Source organism: Vombatus ursinus, unplaced genomic scaffold (genome assembly GCF_900497805.2).
Source record: "Vombatus ursinus unplaced genomic scaffold, bare-nosed wombat genome assembly UNPS02014810.1, whole genome shotgun sequence".
NCBI classification, from domain to species: domain Eukaryota; kingdom Metazoa; phylum Chordata; class Mammalia; order Diprotodontia; family Vombatidae; genus Vombatus; species Vombatus ursinus.
In genome coordinates, this window is record NW_020954588.1 from 7935294 (window position 1) to 7958846 (window position 23553).

The window sequence follows — 23553 nt, forward strand, 5'->3', positions numbered from 1 at the left end:
TGTTCCAGTTTTTCCATATCAAACATAGAATGATGTTTTTAAATGAATAAAATAAAATAGGATTTCAGAGTAAACCAATTAAGTTGAAATATAGCTATAAAAATATGAAAACAAAACAAAAACAAGTTCCTCAATCCCTGCCCCAAGGCACTTTGTCATATGGCAGTGGCCCTGGGTGCTTGAAGGCCATACTAGTACACTCATAAGCCATAGCAGATCGTTCTCCACTAGAACAACTTTGCATTAGGGGATGCGTTATGTCATTGGAGGACCAGCCTAGCAAAATTTAGAGAAGTTTATCTCTAGGTGATACATTTTCTGGGCACAGGAATGCTCTAAGACTGTTTAGATATAGATATGGAAGGGGAGCATACATTTTCCTAATAATATTGTATCATTATGGTTATGGGTACTTGTAGTTTTGAAGTATAATATGGTAGTTATTTGGACATGGGGCCTAACAGGTTTTTTGTAACAAGCAAGATCTCTCCTTTTGGCAAATATTAGGCGTTGAAGTATCCAAAAAGAGTTACCATGTTTCAGGAGGTAATTTTCCTTTTTAGGTTGTATAAGCAAAACATTTCTTGATTATATTAGCCCAAGTTATATTAGAATCAGAGTTAAAAGGGACCTAAAAGTAATACATATAGCCCAACCTCTCTGCTAACACAGAGATTCATCTGATAGCATCCTGGACAGCTGGTGATCCAGCCTTGCTATTTTGTATGGCAAAACACTTTTCTCCATTATTAAGTAACTATCAATAGAAAGATCCTCCTTTATATAAAGATAAAATCTACTTGTCTGTAACTTTTAATCATTGATCTTATTCTCCCTTATGCAGTGGTACATTACAGATGAAGAGCATTGGATCTGGTGTCTCAAAATGTCAGTTTGCCTTCTAATCCTGCACACTGGCTTTGTGACCATAGACAAGTTAGTTAACTTCTCTGAGACTCAGTTTTCTAAATGAGGATTTTTGTAGGTATCATATGAGATAACATAAAGAATGTGAAGGGAAGTAATGGATAATGAGGCTAGAAGGGTAGACTGGAGGCAGGTTGTAAGGGGCTTTTCTTGCCCAACTGAGTTTATATGTGATCCTTGAGGCAATAGACAGGCATTAGGTTTATTGGACAGAAAATGACGTGGTCAGATTTATTTTTAAGGAAACTCTTTGGCAGCTCTGTGGAGAATGGACAGGTGTGGGCAAAGCCTTGAAACAGGGAAGCCTTCTCAATGCCTGTAGAGTCCAGGTGAGAAGGGATGAGGCTATGAACTAGAGTGGAGTTTTCTGATTCTGGAGAAGGGGACTGATGGGACATGTGGAGGTTAAAAATATTTAACAGTCAATTGGTTATGGGACGTGTGAGTGAGGACTCCAGGATGTGACATCAGAATTTCAAAGCTGTACAACTAGAAAGACGGTGGCGTGTCTTGCCAGAAAGAAGGAAGTTAGGGAGAAGAGTGTATTTTGGGGGAAGAAAATGAGTTCAGTTTTTGCACAATGCATTTGAAATGCATGGAACTTGAAATATCCAATGAGCAGTTGGGGATTTGATCCTGTAACGTAGGAGAGATACTCGGGCTGGCTATAGATCTGAGCACCTTCAGCAGAGAGGTGATAGAGAAAGTTGTGGCTTCTGATCACTTCCCAAGTAAGAGGAGCCTCAGGACAGAGTCTTCAGGGGAACCTTGTGGTTCTGTAGGGGAGGCTGAACAGTGGTGGTCAGAGAGGTTGGAGGATGAGCCAGAGAGTTATGTCACAAAGTCCCAGAGAGGAGAGATTATTCAAGAGTAAGCATAATAACTTACATTGAGAGATCACTGTCATGGTTTGCAAAGTGTTTTTCATAACATTATCTTGTTTGATATTCACAACACTTTCCAGAGGCAAGCGTTTCAGGGGGATAATTGTACATTTTACGGAGGAGGAAGCTGAGACTTAGGGAAGTTGTGTGTTTTGTCTATGGATATACAAGTAGTATGTGTAAGAAGGAGGATTAGAATTCAGTTCTCTTCTAAGTCTACCTCTTTTGTCATTGAACTATTCTGCCTCATTTTGGTATCCCTGAAATTATATAGGAAAGAGGAAGGCATCCAGTTCAGTGCAGGATTTTTAGGAAGACATGGAGTAGGATTAGCAGAAGGCGTAGTGAATTGATATCTGCATGACCCTTTGTCAGTGAAATATCACAGGTATATATCAAAATACAGCATAGCCCAAGATTCCACTGACCCCACCTTTTTCACTTGAATTACTATCAGTTTCAGGTTTCTTCAAACTTTTATTTATTCAGTTGATCACTTTTATGCCACATTTCATGATGTTCTATTTATCCCTGTATACATTTTATCTTGTTGATTTTGGCACATCTTTCCAGCTTGTCTACATCTTTTTGAATCCTCATTCTGTTCTCCAATCCATTCATGATCCATATCAGTTTTGTCATTTGTAGATTTGCTGAGTATGCCTTCTGGGTCTTGATCTCTGCTGTTGATAAAATGTTCCAAGTGGCACCAGTGCCTGGGGAAGGAGGTCATCCACATAATGAAGAGAGGAGAACTAGGTGGCTGGTCAGGTTGCCAGTGTGGGAGGGGTCCCTGAAAATACAGTAAGAAAGAAGTGAAAGCTGCCAGGGATTTGGGATGGTTCCAGACCCCGGCAAGCCATGGGTGGCGATGGAATGCTGCTTGAAGAAACAGATTGCCATTAGTTGCTGTCATTAATTTTATACTTAAAGATATCAGGTGGAGTTACATTCCCAAGTTGGGAGTTTGTTGATTCCTGTTGATGTATTCCTCAATGCTTGATTATTCTAAATATTTTTAAATGAATGTAATAAATCAAGTATCACCTTAAATTGTCACCTGGAAAAATTTGTAGCTTGTGTGATTCATAGATTTAGAGTTATGAAGTACCTTAGAGATTATCATAATACAAACTCCTTATTTTACATATGGAGAGGTTGAGACACAGAGTAATTTAGGTCACACAGATAGTAAGTGACAAAGCCAAGGTTTGAACACAGGTCTTCAAATCCAGTGTGATTTCCACTACGCTACACTCTTCTTTGCCCCATAGCTTCTAAGGATAGTTTTGAATATTGCAGCTATATTGATTTTCACAATTTAGTGTTGCTTAAGGCAAGGAAATAAAAGTTTAGTTTATATGAATTCACCAATCTAAAAATCATTAGAAGTAACCATTTTAAGAAATCACAGATGGACAGGCAGTGTGTTGTAGTGGAGAGATACCTGACTCAGAGTCAGGAAGACCTGGGTCCATGTCCCTTGTGAGGCCTACAGACTGCATGACCTGTGCAAGTCACTTAAATTCTCAGTTCTCCATGCATCTCTCTAAGGGTATAAAGCACAGAGCAGATACTGATCTGCATTGGTAGAACCGCTGACCCACGTGTCTGATCTATAAAAGGCATGGACATTAAGTGAAAACAAGGAAGTGTCATGAGATGAATATTAGATGATGTGAATTTTGGGAAACCAATCCTAGTCCATAAAATGTTTATTTTTACTTTTAAAATTCTTAACTTATGACTTTTTTTTTTTTTGCATGGAAAAGTTTCTCCTCTTTTAGTGTGTATAGGTTGTGAAATCTAATCATGTCCAATCTTCTTTCTGTAAAAGCAATAAGGAAGGGACAAACAGAAAGGACTGTCAATAGACAGTCTTTCTCAAATGAGCCACTTTTAATCTGCTTATAAAGCCTACTGATTTATGCTTTTATCATGTCTAATTTTTAAAGAAAGATATTCTCAAGGGCCTAGGACTATATAATCTTCAGATATGATTTCTTTTGATTTTTTTTTTTCTGAAGATGGATGCAGCTGGACCCTCAGATACAGATATGCCAAGTCGAACACGACCTAAGAGCCCAAGGAAGCACAATTATAGGACAGAAAGTTCCCGTGAGAACCTTTGTGATTCTCCCCATCAAAATCTGTCAAGGGTGAGTTAGAAGAAAATAACTTAGGAGTGTAACATTTGCTCTTTGTTTTAGAATTGATTTTCACTTTAAATTCTTCATGCTGTTCAACTATTAAATTTCACACTTGTATCTCAGTCTTGTTTTGTTTAAAAATGTGTGGTTCTAGTTTTCATTAATGTATCCTGTTGTGAAAAGAATAATTTTTTGCTTACATTAACTTGTTACTGGAGCTTTTCAATTTTAATTTCTGGTAAAATGTTAAGGATAAAATTTTGAGTTATTTGAAACATAAATATTAACAAACTTTTACCTATACAGATAGTTTAGGGGCTATTCCTTACCCTTAAAGAAAACAGAAAAGAATTCTTCCCTCCTTTTCTTCATGATCTAATGAACTTACAGAACATGTGTCGAAAAACCAACTTTACTTGTGGTTGGCCTCTTAAACTGATATGTCAGTATGCTTTCAAGGCTCTTTCAAAATAATTTTGAAGTCATTTTTGATTGGGTGTAAGCTATCACCTTGTGTGTAGTTCTGTATCAGAAAGTTTCATGCAAAAATAAAAACAAACCCCTCCCCGCAACTACCTAGATCTGTTTCTTTCTTTAGAAGTTACAGTCTAAGATAGGAAGGTATAACTACAATAAAAGACCAGTCACATTATAAATAGCATACTCGCTATTCTAGGGTAAGTGTAATTGGGGATAAGAAGCAAATATATTTTGGGGGAGTTTCTTCTCCATGTCTGTTTAGATCAAGTAACAGGAAAGCAATAAATTCTCCTGTGATTAAGCTGGGACGACTTGAGAATGATATTTTTTAAAATATATAAATCCAGGGGATAACAGCCTGTGGAATATGTCCCAGAGGTGGTTTGAAAGTTGATTTTTGAGTATCTTTGCTGGGCCTGCCTCTTGATGACAGGTTCCAGGTTTTCAAAGACTGTCAGCAGAGGGTAAGTGGAAAGGCGTTCAGTGAGGGTCCCTTATTGTACTGCACATCTGTCAGTGTATCACAACAAAAACATTGTCCCTATTTTACAAATGAGAAGATTGAGGCTTGGAGTGGTGATTTGATTGCTCTATAATCTTGCCATTAGTGAAAGATAGAACTTTGATTCAAAATCAGGTTTAAGAATTTCAAGTCCAGGACTTTCTCCACAAAATTTATCTTCACTCCCATTTGACTTTTTCTGTCAGTACCCGTTAACCCACCTCTTTCACCCCATCTTGTCTTACTTTTTGCTTTCACCTAAAGGTCACCTAGTACTTGGAAGGTATAAACTAATCATTAGGATGATCACAGTGTCAGTGTTCATCCTTTTCCTTTGGTTACTTACATTTTAAAAAAGAAAGACCTTCAAGATCCAGAGGAATGAAACTCTGTGTGGAATGGCAGTTGCCTGACTGGCTCTTCTGCTCTCTGCTATTCATTTTTCCTCATGCTTAGGTTTGCCCTCTGAGTTGCCCTACACTAGGCTTTTGCTGATGGGTTTGTCCAGGGAAGCCTTCTTAACAAGGCAGGCAATACGTTTTGTTTTAGAGGTGGGGGGGGTGGGGATTCTGTATGCTGGGAGTGATGGCATGTGAGCTGGTCCCCTCTGAGCTTCCTGCCCTTGACTTAAGAAGAAATGATTCAATCAAGACTTGGCAAGTGGTATAATGGAAAGTTGGAGGACTGGGCTCTTCAACTTCATCTGCCTTGAATGTTTAAGACTTGTGTGACCTTGAGTTAATCACTGAATCTCCTTGGGCCTCAGTTTCCTCAGCTATTAAATGACTGATGAGGTCCCTTTCATGCTATGACATGAAGGTACATTTCTGGTGAGAGAATTAGGAAAAGATATGCACTGCTTTAGAAAAGACTGAAAGTCAAGAACAGGATGAGTATATTCAAATGAGCCAGGGAGACAAATGGAACAAAATGGAGTTTAAGAGAAAATAAAGTGAAGTGGCATATAATTGACATATGTGATGCAGAATTTTACCAGTGGTGGTGAAGATAACACTTGATGCATGCAGTCTTGATAGGAAGTTCTAGTTAACTTTAAAATTTTATTTTTGTGGTGTCACAGTATATATTAGTAAAAAGATCTTTTTTTCTCTTTTCAAGAAATGAAAATGGAATTTCATATCTAAATTTAAATTTTTAAAAAATATTTTCTAACCAGGAATAGTGACTGACTGCAGAGTATCTTGTTCTTTTACTAGGATTAATCTTTTATGAAGGACATCATTTAGATAGTTTTGCATGTTTTTGAATATACAGATAATATTACCCATTAAAGTATTTCCAAGATGATTTATGATAATGTTAGGTACTCACATATCAAGTCACTAGAATAATTGGTTAACTTTTTTTTACTGATAAGGAAATGATTGCAGAGACAGTGCTTAGTAAACAAATTTGTATTACTGATAAGTATTTTGATTCCCTGTAACTGAATATTTCATCCAGATATAAAAATGATATGGCTTTAAATGATTCTGACTTTAAGAAGCTATGTGGTTTATTTAGTCACTTTATGATATATGGTGTTTTAAATGGAAAGTTTATCTTAAGTAGTTATGAAAGAGATTTCAGTATTTTCAAATTATAATTTAAAAACAATTTAAAATTTTTATTGATAAATTTTTTCACATCATACTCTCAGCCATCCCACAGAGCAAATCCTGTTTTTTAAAATACAAAAAAAAGAGAGAAAAAATCAGCATAACTGAGCAGTACATTGAAAAATGTACTGAATACATCTGTAATGTACAGCACTTGTGGATCCCTCACCTGTGCTAAGGGATTTTGTGTGTGTGTGTGTGTGTGTTCTCATATTTCTTTTTAACCATATCATAAAATTTCATTATAGAATTCTTTTAGGTCTAAGAGTATAAGAGGTGAGGTGAGGGTGCCCTGCCTACTGTTCACTCTCTAGAATTTCAAATTGATGATTTAAAATGAAGAACCTATTTTGTAATATTTGAAACATTGATGTAGGAAAGGTTTTAAAGTTGAAATTTTATTTTCATTTCCTCCTGTTTATAAGGTCACCATTCCTCTTTGTCTTTCCTCTGTCCCTCCTGTTTCATCTCTCTGAGTGTCCTCTTGTTCCCTCTGGCTTTTGGCTGGTGGAGGGAAGGACCAGAAGGAAGCATTGCATGTTGTGTCTGTCTATTGGTCCTCTTCCTTGCACAGAGGACGTTGTCTTTGAGGGAGGCCTAACTTGCTTGGAACCTTCTTTGGAACTTAGACATTGGTTCTGAAAAAAGGTATTTTAATAATTGTTTACATAAACATTTAAGCTTGTTTTTCTTTGCATAGCCACTTCTGGAAAACAAGCTCAAAGCTTTTAGCATTGGGAAGATGAGCGCAGCTAAAAGGACTTTGAGCAAGAAAGAGCAAGAAGAACTGAAGAAGAAGGTAATTTGTGCTCTCTTTCTTTTGTGACTGTGATACTTGTAAGGGTGGTGAGGTCAAGTTCTGAAGTTGGGGCATGCTGAAAAAATAGATTTTATTTGGTATAGAAAAACAGTTTACATTGGTAATTGAAAGCATGCTTTTACTCCCAAGGATTAAATTTGCCTAGTTAGTAACTTCTGTAACTGAGTACGCAGCTGTTGATGGGTAGAAATCATTATTTTGCATTATATTGAAGATTTCAGCTGCGAGTATATACCTGGATGACTTACTGGGATCTACAGTAAGGAAGCCACATGCTAAAATGTTAGTTACACACTAAATTGTCAAATTTGCTTATTTAGGAGGATGAGAAGGCAGCTGCTGAGATTTACGAAGAGTTCCTGGCTGCTTTTGAAGGCAGTGATGGTAATAAAGTGAAAACGTTTGTGAGAGGTGGTGTGGTTAACGCTGCTAAAGGTAAGTATGAATATGATAGCTGTGGTCATTTAACAGTCATAGTACATTTTGATTAGGTAGCTCAGAATTAAAGCGTGTCGAAGTTTTTCCAGTTGCCCAGGGGCACTGAGAAGGATATATGCCTTATCATAAGTATGTGCCCAGGGTGGAACTTGGGCCTAAGTTCCTGACTCCAAGCCTAGCTTTCTAGCCACATTGCCTTTTACTTAAAAATAAAAAAAAATTAATAGTATTATATTTTGACTTTGTATTAAATCTCAGAGTTCTCTGTTTAATACATATAATTTTTTTGAGGGTTAAAAGCATAAAATGTTAGCGCTAGAATGACCTTGGATGTACATGTCTAAAGCCTATAACAGTAAGGGACAACTTATATGCTTCAGTCCTTAATAGAGTTGGGGTTTCCCTCGTGATTTTCAGATCACAATCCCTCCATGCCTTAATAAATAATCTTAATAAGCTGAGGTGGCTGAAAAAAATTCATTCATTGCTCATGAGCCTCCTCTAACTTCTCTGGGTTGGTTGTCTGATGAAAAACACAATCCAACCTTGAATATCTTTATATAAAGCCTTTTAAGTTTGCTATAACTTAGCAAAGCTTGTGTTTATAACTTTCAAGGACTGAGGGTCATGTCAATGCCATGAAAAGAAATCAGAAGAGGACATTAGTGAAAGTACATTTATAGTTTACAAAATACTTCCTTCACAGGTAGTATAGTCTCATTTTAGAGATGAAATCCATAACTTTTATTTTAGCTTTCCCATGTATATTGTTTTAAATTAATGGATTAGCAGTAATTTCAGATTTATCTCAAGGTATGAAATTGAAAGGAACACATGGTATGATCCTGCTTACTTTACATCATTTTTTGCAGTTTTGAAAAGGGGTCATTGAAATCCATAAATAATCTCCAGCCTTCACTCATACATGAATTTCAGTTTTCCCTTCTATTTTTTTGGGAGAGGTAACAAATGAAGAATATGGACTAATTAGAATTTTCCTTTTACCCTTTAGTGGATATGCTAATAATAGAAAGGAAATGGTCAAAGTAGAGACAGTAAGAAAAGGAAACAGCCTCATGATTCACTTATTATTTTAGTACCTTTTGGTTTGAACATTTCAGAAATTCTTTGTAAATATGTAATAGAGAGATTTAAGGTAGTTAAACTGGCAAAGTCTGGGCTCTTTAAGGTTGGCATTCAAGACCCAAAACAGTCTGATTTCTACCTTTTAGTCCTTACCTCACACTGTTTCCCTTCAAGAACTCAGTACTGTAGCTATACTGGTTTATTTGGTATTTCCAAAACATGTTCAGTGCTTTACTGCTCTTGTCCATCAGCTTGCAAAGCTCTGCAATTGAAATTCTTTTTTTTACTAAACTTCAAATTCTTTTTTTTACTAAACTTCAAACTTCATGTGCTTTCCTTATTTTACTTCCTCTTCGACACTAGTCAGATGTGATCCTTTCTTTGGGGGGGGGGGTAAAGTACTTTTTTGGTATCTCTGGTTCACTTTCGTCTTTATCTTTGTGTTATAGTTAATGTTTATATCTCTTATTCTTCTTACTAGATTGCAAATTCCTTGAAGGCAGGGACTGTCTTGCTCATCTTTGTATCATCTCCTCCATCCCCATCTCTCCACTCCCTCCCAAATCCCCAGCCATCTGTCACTGAAGCGCTCTGTGTGTGTGTGTGTATATACACGTACATACATATATGTATATATCTGGAATTGTTTAACAAGTTTTGTTGGCTTTTGGTAGGTGTGCCTAATTCCCTTTTTTGTCCTCTCAGCCCAATAAAATTCATATCTAGCACTTGGTGCAGTGCTTGGCATGTAGTTGGTATTTAACAAATGCTTGTTGATTGAAAAACGGGTTTGAAACTTACTATATAGTAAGCATTATCCCAATTTCTTAAATTATAGAAGAACATGAAACAGATGAAAAACGAGGCAAAATCTACAAGCCATCCTCACGATTTGCAGATCAAAAGAATGCACCAAATCAGTCCTCCAATGAAAGACCACCATCCCTTCTTGTGATAGAAACCAAAAAACCTGTAAGTCATACTCAGAATCACTGACCTTTCATGTCTCTGTGGATGACCTTGCTGAGACAACTTTCTGTACTTCCACTGTAAGCAGGACTTTGGTATTTTTTTGGAGGTGGTGAGTTTTGGCGTTTTCTAACCCAGTAGCATTCACATTCAGAATATTATAATATATATTAGTACGTGGCATATGACCAGTGACAGGCTTTAAGCAGTGAACAGTTTCTACTTCTGCTTCCTCTAAGTATAGTGGTTTGGCATAAGAATTTGCGTTTTTCTTAATGTTCACACATTTGATACTAACCCAGTAGTTGGGGCTTCAGTTAGTATACGTTAAGAATACTTGGTTGCAGCTTAAGATATACCCACAAGTTATGGACTATATTTTAAACAAACATACCAGATGTTTTACATATAAATGAGCATTGTGCCCTTTAAAGTCAAATTAGGGGAAATAATACACTTATTCTAATAGTTCTCATTGTTCATAATGTTTTTGGGATTCCTCATATGGGATATTCTTCAGAGCCTGTGACACATTCTTTTGAATATATGCATTAGTAGCATTTCTTTATCTTTTTGAGGGTGGATTGAGTGTTGGAAATAGCCAAAAGTCACCTGGAGCCAAGTCCAGCGAATAAATGGAATGATCAAACATGGTATAAATGTATTATTTTTGACCAAGAAGAAGATAATTAGGATAAAGTAATGAGATTGATTTTTGTTCTTATATTTAGGTACTTTTTTTTTTACCTTCTAACCTGGCTTTGAAGGCAATTCTAAGAGGTGATGCAAAAATATATTAAGCAATATCTTTTGGATAAGTGTATAATCTTCCAAAATGACTGCTTTGGATCACAATACTTATTTAGATGTGTGAGTTTTGGTATGTTTCTTAAAATAATACTTCAGGTGTATTGGGCTAAATTTTTTCTTTTACCCCATTATTTTAAGAATAGTGCCAAAATTGGTTTTTTTACATACAAGATATTTGACAGTATGATAAGCTTTATTTTTACCAGCATCATCTCATTAGTGAGTGACATTAAAGAAATCAGTGGCCAAGAGGTAAATATGGTTTAGAAATGGTGTGATTATTGAACCATTCGTTTTGTTAAACCTTCCATTTTCTGAAGCATAACCTGTCATATCCTTCATAGCCACTGAAGAAAGGGGAGAAAGAAAAGAAAAAGAGCAATTTGGAACTCTTCAAAGAAGAACTAAAACAGTAAGTTTTACAGTGTGGAGAATAACTATCATAGGTATATTGAATAGGTGCTTGAGAATACAAGAAAAGACCCACACAGTATACCTATTAGTTATTACCAGATATTCTGTCATTAGGATTTTTTTTCTTTTAAGATTTATGATTATGTTTTTGTGGGGCAGGGTTTGAAAATGAACTTATAATAAAATTCACAGTCATGCCTCTTGGTAATTTCACATATGTGGGTTAAATTAAAATGCTTTACCTAATGGCCGGAGTCCTGTTTGCAGTGGAAAAATGTATTCCTCTTAAGGAAAAAAAATAGAAGAGGACTCAATACATTCTCGATAGTTGTAACGTTTAATTTCCTCACCATGCTTTAAAAATAATTTCTTCTGTTTCAGGCTTGACATTAGTAGTATAATGGGCATAAGTTGCCTTTGTACATAACTAAAGGACTCAATTATCTTGTATGGCAGCTATAGTTCGTAATCAAGTTCTTTTGTTCCTAAAATTAATAAGACTGCCAACATGAAAGTAATAAAAATCACCTTATTTGAATATAGTAGGTGAATAATTTTTTTTACTCATAATCACTAGGATCATATTTTTTGACTCATTGCTAGTGATTTAAAATATTTTCAACAGAATTCAAGAAGAGCGTGATGAAAGACATAAAACAAAAGGCAGGCTAAGTCGTTTTGAACCCCCTCAGTCAGATTCAGATGGTCAGCGTCGTTCCAGTAAGTAAAATTTATTTTAATAAGCGTCTTTGATAAAATAATGCAGTTAAAGGTAAGGATGTCTTATTTCGCTTTTTTTTTTTAAATTTTTAGTGGACGCGCCTTCCCGAAGAAATAGATCATCTGGTGGTAATACAGTTTCTTGCTCTTTAACATGGTACAAATTCTGAACAGTGTTTTTATTCTGAGAGTTACAATCCTTTTTCTTTTTTGTTCTAGTCCTTGATGACTATGCGCCTGGCTCGCATGATGTGGGGGATCCAAGTACTACAAATTTATACCTTGGAAACATTAATCCACAGGTAATAATATAGATCTAAGTGGAATATTACTTCATATTTCTTTTTGAAAGAAAACAGTCTTAAAAAGTAGATTGATAAACTTTGAGGCAGTTAACTTCCATACTGTAGAGTATCATTGAAATACGTGCTTAAAGAGTTTGTAATTATCAGATGACCCTGTAAAAATCCATAATGCCCTTCAAATAGTGAGACAAATCAGTTTTTAATATGGGCGTAGTGATATCATCGGTCCTCTTTGAAAAGGAAGGATAAGCAACAACAACTTTTCTAATAGATTTTCATTGATGTTTGTTTGAAGAACTTTTTTTTAGCTCTATTATTAAACAGAAAAGATATTTTACAAGTCATTGCCTATACCCTCTAGTAATAGTGATTTATTCTTTGAGTCTCACGAAGTAATCCACTGTAGCATGTTTTCTTCTGTCTATGCAACTTTCTATAACGAACACTATAGGAAGATCTTTCATCTTGTCTGTAACACTTAATTGAATGAATGTCAGTAAATAATTTAATAGCAAATTCCAAGGGTGCCCATATTCATTTATTGTATTAAATATTGCTCTAATAAGCAGATGATTAATTTGGAATTGGAAACACTGCAGCTACATTCTGTATCTTAAGATTATTTCACAGTGATATCAATATAACATTATGACTGAACTCCACTATGACTAAACTTGTTAGCAGGTTATTTGGCTGATTGTTCTGTCTTGTCCAACTAGCTCTATCATATGACTTGACCCTTACTTTTGAGTTTTAGAGAAGGAATGAGGGATAGTTTGTAAATTTGCCTCTTATAGTGTGCTTGTCACTTTCCTTTTCTCTGTTGATGTCCATATTAAAGAGTTAAGTATGAAAAGAAAAAAAATGAGGTTTTTCTAAGGTCCCCTTTCTAAGTATCCTTCTGTTCTCTTCACCTTAAATAGCTCTACCATAAAAATATAGCTTTAATTCCTAAGGCATCTTCTACAATAAAGTAACTTCCTCCTCCAGAAGTTTGAAAGGAGGAAAGTAGGTAGGGATGAAGGAATAAATAAACATGAGCAAAAAATAGCATGCTTTGGGTTTTCTTTCTTGCCTTTATTTTGTAGATGCTGTTAACTTTTTCCCCATTAAGTCAGAGTTGGACTGTGCAATAACTATATTGTGATCTTACAGATTGAGAATATGATTTTTAATAGTTCACTAACAAAATTCCTTCATAATGAAATTGTTTCAGTGCCCCTTGAAGGTTCCTTGTAACAGAATTTAGCTCATTTGAAGCAAATTACAAATTCTATTTTAAAAATTCATAAGTGTGAACTAATGAGTTTTTATTTGAATAAAAATGTATGTTCATCTTTTTAATTTTTTATTATTTTTAATAATTTATTTCTTTTTAGTTTTCAACATTCACTTCCATAAAGATTTTGAGTTTTAAATTTTCTCCCTCTCCCCCCTCCCCAGGAGTGCGTGCAGTCTGATATAGGCTCTACTTATACATTCATATTAAACATATTTTCACATTAATCATGATATAAAGAATTAGAACTAATGGGAGGAACCACAAGAGAAAAGAAACAAAACACAACAACAAAAGAAAAGGAAAGCAAATAGTATGCTTCCATCTTCATTCAGACTCTAAAGTTCTTTCTCTGGATGTGGATAGCATTTTCCATCATGAGTCTTTTAGAGTTGTCTTAGACCCTCGCATTGCTGAAAGGAGCCAAGTCTATCAGTCAGTCATCGTGCAGTGTGGCTGTTACTATGTACAGTATGTCACATACATATATATAACAGTATGTATGTTCTCCTGGTTCTGCTCATTTCACTCAGCATCAGTTCATATGTCTTACCAGGTTTTCCTGAAGTCTACCTGCTCATCATTTCTTATAGCACAATAGCACCACTTGTTCAGCCATTCCCCAATTGATAGGCATCCCCTCAATTTCCAATTCTTTGCCACCACAAAAAGAGCTGCGATAAATATTTTTGTATTTTTCCGATTTTTATGATCTCTTTGGGATGCCGACCTAGAAGTGGTATTGCTGGGTCAAAGAGCATGCACAGTTTCATAGCCCTTTGGGCATGGTTCCAAATTGCTCTCCAGAATGGTTGGATCATTTCACAACTCCACCAGTGATGCATTGTTGTTCCAATTTTCCCACATCATTGTTTTCCTGTTTTGTCATGTTAGCCAATCTGATAGGTATGATGTGGTACCTCAGAGTTGTTTTGATTTGCATTTCTCTAATCAATATGTTTATCTTTTTTAGATGAATGAAGAAATGTTATGCCAGGAATTTGGGAGGTTTGGACCATTAGCCAGTGTCAAAATTATGTGGCCAAGAACAGATGAGGAAAGAGCAAGAGAAAGGAATTGTGGTTTTGTGGCCTTTATGAATAGAAGAGATGCTGAGAGAGCTTTGAAAAATCTAAATGGTAAGTAGCACTAATCTGTCCAGAAGCCTTAGAACCTTTTCACTGTTTGAAATGTAGTTTTGAAATTTAAAAATAAACTTGAAAAAAATCCAAATGCAATTTAAAATATTTGGTTATGTTTATAAGCCGAATGTTTAGTGAAGTAACTTTTTCTTTATTGTAGGAAAGATGATCATGTCCTTTGAAATGAAACTAGGGTGGGGCAAAGCTGTACCTATTCCACCACATCCAATATACATTCCACCTTCTATGATGGAACACACTCTTCCTCCCCCACCATCCGGCCTACCTTTCAATGCTCAGCCTAGAGAGAGATTAAAGAACCCCAATGCTCCAATGTTACCTCCACCTAAAAGCAAGGAGGATTTTGAGAAGGTAATTTTAAAAATGTACATAGGGCCGCATCTAATTTGTAAATACTAAATCTTATGGTAGTTTTTCTTTTCTACAATTTTATAGAATTGTGTGTGCTTATCTGTTTGGTAACCCTTAAAGATACATATAGTCTGTTCCCTGCCTTAGCCCATGAAACCCCAGTATTGAAATGAGGCCTCAGGAATATTAGGCCATACTTTTGTTACTGTCACTCCTTTAAATCTAGTTATACTTTTCCAATTTTCAGTTATTTTTTCTCCGTCCTTATTCCCTATTGTTTCAGGTTTATTATTTAGGTGCTAGTTTTGCAGTATTTAAATTTATTTTGTTTTAAGAAACTTCTACTTTGTAATCAGTTGGCTTAGTTTTCAATTAGAATGACCTCCTAAATAGTTGATTTGTTTAGATGGCAACTAGCTGACGTAATATTTAAGGACCAACTAGGTGTCAGAATATTTTTAGGGTATGTGTGGTTTGTTAAAGCAACTAACTATAGTAAAAACATACTGAAGGGTGAGTATTCTTTACTTTTTTTATAAACATAAAACCAACTTAATTTACAGTTATAAGAATTTGTTGGTTCTTTAATGAATTACACTTAAAATGACAGGGCTGGTTTTAAAGGCTTGGGAACAAAGTAGTAAACTTGTACGGTTCAAGGCAAACAGTTAATGATTTCACAAATTAAAATCCTTATCTTAGACTTCTCAGTGTAGTACCGATTCCGGGCATTGATGTGCATTCTAGCAGGAATGTTCTGATTCTTGGCATTTAGTGAACATTCATGGTTCACTGAACACATCCATTTGCATATATGTAATTGCTTAGTATATAACTTCACAGCAGTGATTGCCTGCAAAACTTATGATTAGATGTGTAGTATTTTCAATGCATATGTATATTTTTGCTTGTTACTTGTTAACAATACTCACATATTCTATGTTTATTATCTGATGTGACTTCATATACAGACTCTGTCGCAAGCCATAGTCAAAGTGGTTATCCCAACAGAAAGGTACATGTTTTTCTTTATTATTACTGATCTAAATATAGAAAATATCCCCTTCTGAATTAAAAAAATGGTGTTGAGGAAAAGGTAATGGCTTGACTGAGCAATGGTTCTTTCCTCTTACTTATGGGGGGAATTGGGAATTTTACTAATTCATAATTTATACTTTTCAATTTTATGTCACTACTTTTCTTCCCTTTTAGTATAATATACAGAACTATAATTTTTGTAGAGTAGGATGTGGTTATTTTCATTTGAAAATGATGGCCAAATGGTATGGAGACTAAATCTTTAATGGGCTTTTTGCATACTGTGGATGCTTTAGATTGTGTTATGTTTCTGCCTCGTGTGCTATAACTTTCTGTAATTCTCTGAATTATACGCATTTAATGTGCAATCTTGGTTGAGAAGAGCTTGGTAGAGTTAATAGATTTATTTTGTAGATCTTTAAATGATTTTTAAAAAAATCTCATATACTTGAACACTGCACAGGGGAAGCAATTCTTCACTGTGAAGATAGTTGAGTTTCTTTGTTTTTCTTTATTTCCCCCTTTTCTCTTTATAAAGATAGTGTTTAAAAGCAGAGGTGTTTTTCTAGGTATGCTCTTGCTCAGTCAAGCTAAGCCTTTTCCCAAACACAGTTACACAACACTGGTTGGATAATAAATGAACACAAAAGAATACCAAATTCTCTTTGACATTGGCCTTGGTGAGCAACACCAGCTGAACTGTCTGCGGCAGCGGGGGACCAGGAAAACATCATGGGATGGATTGGGAAAGTATACAGTTTTTGACCAGACATTGGTACGATCGACTCCAATAAATGTGGTTTTATTATTACTGAGAGACATTTTTATTTTTTTGTTGCCCAGAGTAAGATAATTGACATTTTTAAATAATGCACTTTAAACTATCATCTTTTTGTACTACACTGTTTTCATTCTATTGTAAAACAGTCCCTTTTTTAAAAATAATAAGAACAGCAGTTTTTTTAAAACACAACTTTTAGGGCAAGGAGTTTGAGTAAAATTGTTTTAATAAGCAAAAATTTAGGCTAGTGCCAGAAGGAGCTAATTGTCAGATTTAGGGTGTTTTTTTTTTTAAGTCATATTACTTAAATTATTGAAAGCAATTTAAATTTTTGATCATGAATGTTTAGTTATTTATCAAAGTTGCAAGCCTATTTGAAATTATAGTTTTTCATGTTATTTAGCATTCAAAGAGAGGTCTTTCTGCTTTTTGTAGTATTTCAAAAAGCTTACGGAGAGGAGTATCTTTGTGTATGGCTTAGTTTATTTCTTTTTAAAAAATCTAATTGGTCGAGTATAGTTTTGGTGAAAAAGTCTCAAGACTCAATATTAGTATAAACCCCTAGTTTAAAATAAATAAAGTAGTGTCCACTTAGGATACTGGATTTGCCAGTGTTTATCTTAAAAAGTTTTTTTTTTAATTTAATCTACATGAGTTTTCTGGATGTGTAGACTACATTTGAACATTTGATGGTGGGAATCATATTTCCCATATATTTAAGATGGCTGACATTAGCAGGACCTTAAAAGTGGAATTATAATTTCATTATCATTTCCTTCTACTACCCCTGCCCAAAAGAATACCACAAACTATGTGAATATGGAGAATATTCTCAGTACTTGAACTTAGAACTACATGTTCTTGCAGGGTTCTTGTTCTTGTAAAGAAATAAATACTTCTGTGTAGAAAAATAACTTCTAGCCTAGGTTATCAACCTAAGGGATGCTTTGGGTCATTTGTTTTAATTGTGAAAGCCAAAACATTGTAGTAAGTTAAAAATCTAGGTAGTCAACCCTTTTCCTAGTTTTAAATCTTTTATAGATTAGAAATTTTTTCCTTTTAGTCTTAAAATAATTTTTTCACTTTTGTAGATATTTTAGTGTCCAGTTAAGTAGGTTTGTTTGAGAAATGTGAGAAATTAAGCAATAAAATTTTATCTCTTGGTGATTCAGTTATGTACTCTGAAGCAGGGTAATGATATAAAGCCATATAAATCGATATTTTCTAAAATAACCATACATTTAAAAATATATGTTGTAGCAGATATGAGAACATGTTCTGGCAGTGCTAATAGGGTAAATAAATTATGTCTGTGCAGTTTGCCAAGAGCCAATATCCTTTTGCTTTTCCCAATTTGTATTTGTTAATGCTTTGATCAGGAGACAGCTGAGTTCATTTTACCTAACTTTACATTCTGTTACTTTTTTAAAAATCTCCAATGTAATTTGAAATGTATCTGACAATTTTAGGACCCGTTTGTCAGATTCTTAAAATTCTTCTTCAAATTTGGCTGACAGACTTAGAGGCAAAGAGACTGCTATAATACTTTGAAATTTAGCCCAAATACTGCAACATTAAAGTTATGTAACCTGGGAAAAGCTCTTTATATTTTTCTCCTTTTAGCAGTATTTTGAGTGGAGTGGGGAATAGCCTTCATCTAAGACTTTATTACCCATAAACTATTTTGAAGCTGGAAGCCTCTAATCTACAAAGTGGAGAATTTTCCATTTATTTCACAAATGTATATTATTTGTATTGTTGACCAAAGGGATGTTGCCTCTTTAAAGGTCATATTCAATAAAAATTCCATCTTGTTTGTATGAACCAGAAAAGTGTAAGCCCAGTTCTACAATGGTCTGTAGAGCTCATAAACATGTTTTGTTTTGTTTTTTTTTAAATTTCTGTAGCATGGAAATTAGATGGACTTTTTATTAAATCTGGCCATACACTTATTTACCTGGTAATTTTCAATTTTTAGTAAATTGTACCCATATATGATAGTATCTACAAAAGTTAACTCATTTGCTTTTTGCATTATCTGATATTAGTTTAGTAATACTTTCTTGCAAAATTAGTAAGATAACCTGTAAGTTTTCAGTTTCCAATTTTTATACATGATCAGTACTCCTCCTTTTTAGTCCCTGATTCATAGTAACCTTTTGAGTTAAGTTTTGAAAATTAGGAGTGACATGTCAGAAAATTTACTCTTTAATATTATCAGGGTGTGTTGTGGTTTCCCTTCCCTCCCCTTACCATGCCCTTCCCTTCTCCCCATAATGCACAGCATTAACATTTGCTCCAAATTATTTTTACCTGGTATAAAATTCTGTATTAGTCAGCAAAATAATCGTTTCCTGCACAATTAAAGTAACTTAGGTGAAGTATAGTTTTATATAGTGGTAGGTCTGAATCCATTTTTCTTTAACTGTGTTGTTGTTATAGGAATTTGCTCGCACTGATACATCGAATGATAGAGTTTGTTGTACGTGAAGGACCAATGTTTGAAGCCATGATTATGAATAGAGAAATCAACAATCCAATGTTCAGGTGGGTGTATGCTACCTATATTGCATATATTGTCCTTCATTGTTTAATCGTTGAAATTTAAGTTTCAAAAGTGTATTTTTAAAATAGAAAAAGGGAGATTTCAGTAGATAGGAGAATAGGATATATTTGCTATTTTTGTGTTTGGTACAGATGAGTGAGTTAAGCAGCTTCATTATGTCACAACTAAATGATAAAACCTAAGAGTCTCCATCACATGGCTGTTGTTTTGACTCAAAGCAGGGCTTCTTGACTTTCACTGTGTCCTCAACCCATCTGGTGTTCAGGGGAGGCTTATATACCTCTGAATGTCTGCAGATGTGCAAAATAAAATACATAGGATTACCAGAGAAACCAATTATGCTGAAATAACACTTAACAAAATAAAAACAATTCACGTACCCCGGGTGAAGAACCTTGAACTCAGAGTAAAGTCTTTGTAAGTAATGAGTTATGATAAGATAAATACCTCTGACATGTTTATTAAAAGGAGGGAGCACAATAGTGAATCCCCTCTACAGTGTCTTGAAATGGACTTGAGAGGAAAAGAAAAATGGCAAGGTATTACTGTAAGACAGTGTAGTTCACTTGAAAGAATGTTGACTGTGAGTTCCAGCACCTGGGTGTAAGTCCCCATTCTTACTACCTGTGTGGCCTTAGGCAAGTTAAGTAACATCTCTGGTCCTTAGTTCCCTCATCTGTAATATGAGGGGGTAGAATTAGATGACCCCTCGGAACTCTCCTAGCTTCTAGTCCGTGGTCCTTTAACAGTTTGATTTCCATATAATACATTTTTAAAGATTACATGTAAATAGTAACAGTCACCAGGTAAGATATGACTTATTGGAGAGATGCTTTCAATAGCTTGATTTGATTCATTAGAATTAGTTTAGAATGAATGTTTGAGAATATGGTGATTGGTATGGCTAAATTAAAATTTATTCCTCCATGAAGAATGCATTTATGTATATGATGACTGTTTTGTAAGATAATGAGATCAGGTTAGAGGGGAAAAAATTACCTCTTTGGCCTTCAGTGTCAGGTCTTATTCATGGCATCTTTACAATACAATGTCTCTGACTTGTACATACATTTATTTGGGAAGAATAGTCAGATCATTCAGTTGAAAATTTAAACTGTGTTTGTTTTTTTTTTTTAGGTTTTTATTTGAAAACCAGACTCCAGCCCATGTTTACTATAGATGGAAGCTTTATTCAATTCTACAGGCAAGTAGAACCTACTTCCGCTTTAGTTTTGACTATATGTAAAGTTAGACCTAATCGTCCTATATTTTGGTGTTTTTTAGGGAGATGCTCCAACTAAGTGGAGAACAGAAGATTTTCGTATGTTCAAAAATGGATCTTTTTGGAGGCCACCACCATTAAATCCATACCTGCATGGGATGTCAGAAGAGCAGGAAACTGAAGCTTTTGTTGAGGAACCTAGCAAGAAAGGAGCACTTAAAGAAGAGTAAGCTTCTCCCCCTTCTTTTCAGTCTTGGAACAGTTTTGCCCCCAACCAAGAATATTAATATCTTAAAATTGTGGTGTTTTAATTTGAGGTTCCAGGAAAGGGCAACGAAAACTACCCATTCACCTCTATTCCTCTACTCAACTAAGTAATGTTTGCCATTGGCCTCTATTGCTTCTGTGATGAATGTTCTTCAATTCAATACATTTTTTAGTTGAATGCAACATGGTTCCATGGAATGAGTGTTGGTTTAAGAGTCAGAAGTTCTGGGTTTAAATCCCAGTTCTGCCACTATGTAGTACAGATCTATGGTATGGATCATTAAATCTTCAAGAAGTTACCTTATCTTTAAAAAAAAAAAAAAGAATTATACCAAATGACTTCAGGTCTCTTCTATATCTAAAACTATGTGGCTTATAACAAAGATGTCGATTAAGATGTAGGTCACTGCCCTAAGTAATTAATACAAGGCAGAATATGCATTCCAGAAAAGAATTGATGGATTATATTTTAGCCTTTGAACAAGGGATTCTGCACTGATACATTTGTCAGATCATGGATATAGAGGTGGAGAGGACCTGAGGAACCATCTAGTTAGCATAAGCCCCTTATTTTATATATTAGGAAATTGAGACCCGGGAGAGAATGTGGCTTGAAACTAGTCACAGCCCTAGCCAGTGCTAGAGTCAAGACTTGAGTTCAGGTTATCTGACTTCAGATCCAGTGCACTGTCTTCTGTACTTCATTGTCTTACTAAGTTCATGTTCTTAATGCAATTTAACTGGTCATCGCTGTGGCTGAGAACATCACAGCAACTGAGGCCTTGCACCAGACTCTGAGTCCAGGATTTTCTGGAATTGATCATGACCACATTAGAAAGTGTAGCTGTGCCCAGTTGGCTTTGCTTCTGCACTGGCTACTTCCTCAGAGCAGCAGCTGATGCACAGGAGGCAGAGTGGACAAGGCTGAATTGGGAGTTCAAGTCTCACCTCTTCCATTATTTGCCATTGTGCCTGGGCAAATCACTCAACTTCCTAACCTTGTAAAATGAAAGGGTTGGACAAGATTGACCTGTGATCCTTCCCTTCCAGTCATAGACTGTATAGTCCTGTGTTCTTTCAGTACTAGTCAAAGCCTCTCTGTCTGTGAGACCCAGCCAACTGGGAAGTAGTCTGCCCTCTTTATCACACAGGCATTTTAAGGCATAAGGCAACTAACAGCACATTTTGTGGTGTCTTTGCCCTTTCCCTTTCCTCCAAGAACCAAGCTTCTTGGCAGAGTGGCCATAAAGCTTTTGCTGTCATTCTTTTTTCTCCCTTGTTGTATCAGCCCAGTCTGACCTGTTCTTTATCAGTTAGAAAATGCCTTTTATGCAAGGGGGCACCAAAGGATCTTAGTTGGGGGAACAAGCAATTTTCACAATTTTCTGTAAGCCTTTAGTCATGCTATCACTTGTCAGGCTTTAAGTCCTTGGACTTTTCTTTTGCATTCCCACTTCAGGTTCATGTCCAAGTTCTGATTGCTTGTTAGAAACTTTTTCTGTCTTCTATAAGACCTGCAGGATTAGGAGGAGTTGCTTTGATAGGGATGAGCAAGAAATGGTCTACTAAAAATTTCTGCCAAGTCTTTGTTTTGAGAAATGGAGGGTGGCCCTTGTGGCTACTTGGGATCGTAGGATTTTAAAGCTAAAAGATAGGCTATCCCTCTTATTTTACAGGGGAGGACATTGAAACTCAGAGGTGAGATAATGTGCCCCAAGGCCTTACTGCTGATGATTAGACATCCAGGGAGATCTGCCAACCAATGGAAAAAGGGGGGCTATTCTTTATTGCTTAATCTGTATGTAACTCTGGGCTTGGTATTGGTGAATCAGTTTTTTATTGGGCGTGTTTGCTTATTCAGATGTACTTCTTATCTCCCATTGGTTTGCCTGCTTTAGTCATGCCAAAGGGAGCATTGAAACGAGACACAAATAATGTTGATCATACATAGGAAGGAAAGAAAAGATAGAAAACTGACTCCTGTCCATGCTTCTCTGGTACCTTGGAGTGGGGATTCTGGGAGGGAGCTAGTTTTCAAGAGGGTTAGTAAATTATTTTTTACTTTAGCAATAATGACTGTTGTTTTTATCTAGGAAATACATGTATCAGGTAGTATCATTCTTCACATTTTTACTAAAACTTGTATATTGGAGGTGTTAAAATATTTATTAGGTGATGAAATATGTGGTGATGCCATCTAAGTGACTTTTTTTTTTTTTTTTTTTGGCTTTTTGGTGAGGCAGTGGGGGTTAAGTGACTTGCCCAAGGTAACAAACTAGTAAGTGTCAAGTATCTGAGGTCACATTTGAACTCAGGTCCTCCTGACTTCAAGGTGGCACTGTGCCACTTCGCTTTCCCTCTAAGTGACTTTTTAATGCTTGCAAGTTAGATTAAGTTATATGAAAGTTTTTGGCATTTGGAGTCAAGTAAACAGTCATTTATTAAGCACCTTTTATGTGCTAGGCACTGTGCTAAGTGCTGGGGATACAAAGAAAAGAAAAAAATAGCCCCTTCCCACAAGAATCTTGCACTTCTGTGGAACACAAAGTATTTACAATTTGCAAAAAAATTTATTTTAGGCAGAGAGATAAATTAGAAGAAATCTTACGTGGATTAACTCCTCGGAAAAATGATATTGGTGATGCAATGGTTTTCTGTCTTAATAATGCTGAAGCTGCTGAAGAAATAGTGGATTGTATTACTGAATCATTGTCCATCTTGAAAACACCCCTGCCTAAAAAGGTATGTAGACATTTTCCTTG

At 35.4% G+C, this 23553-nt stretch overlaps 1 protein-coding gene across 4 annotated transcripts in view; it reads left to right on the forward strand.

The window, feature by feature from the left end:
* U2SURP (U2 snRNP associated SURP domain containing) overlaps positions 1-23553 on the forward strand; it is a 101402-nt gene that overhangs the window by 24651 nt on the left and 53198 nt on the right. For 2 of the 4 annotated variants that reach the window (XM_027875822.1, XM_027875820.1), the window contains exons 3-17: positions 3839-3970; positions 7263-7361; positions 7703-7817; positions 9745-9878; positions 11030-11097; positions 11725-11819; positions 11913-11948; positions 12039-12121; positions 14377-14542; positions 14706-14917; positions 15889-15932; positions 19179-19283; positions 20440-20506; positions 20587-20750; positions 23371-23533. In XM_027875822.1, the coding sequence (XP_027731623.1) occupies positions 3839-3970; positions 7263-7361; positions 7703-7817; positions 9745-9878; positions 11030-11097; positions 11725-11819; positions 11913-11948; positions 12039-12121; positions 14377-14542; positions 14706-14917; positions 15889-15932; positions 19179-19283; positions 20440-20506; positions 20587-20750; positions 23371-23533 (1683 nt within the window). Of the gene's footprint in view, positions 1-3838; positions 3971-7262; positions 7362-7702; positions 7818-9744; positions 9879-11029; positions 11098-11724; positions 11820-11912; positions 11949-12038; positions 12122-14376; positions 14543-14705; positions 14918-15888; positions 15933-19178; positions 19284-20439; positions 20507-20586; positions 20751-23370; positions 23534-23553 lie in introns of those variants that run through there. The other 2 variants (XM_027875821.1, XM_027875823.1) reach the window with 2 other exon arrangements.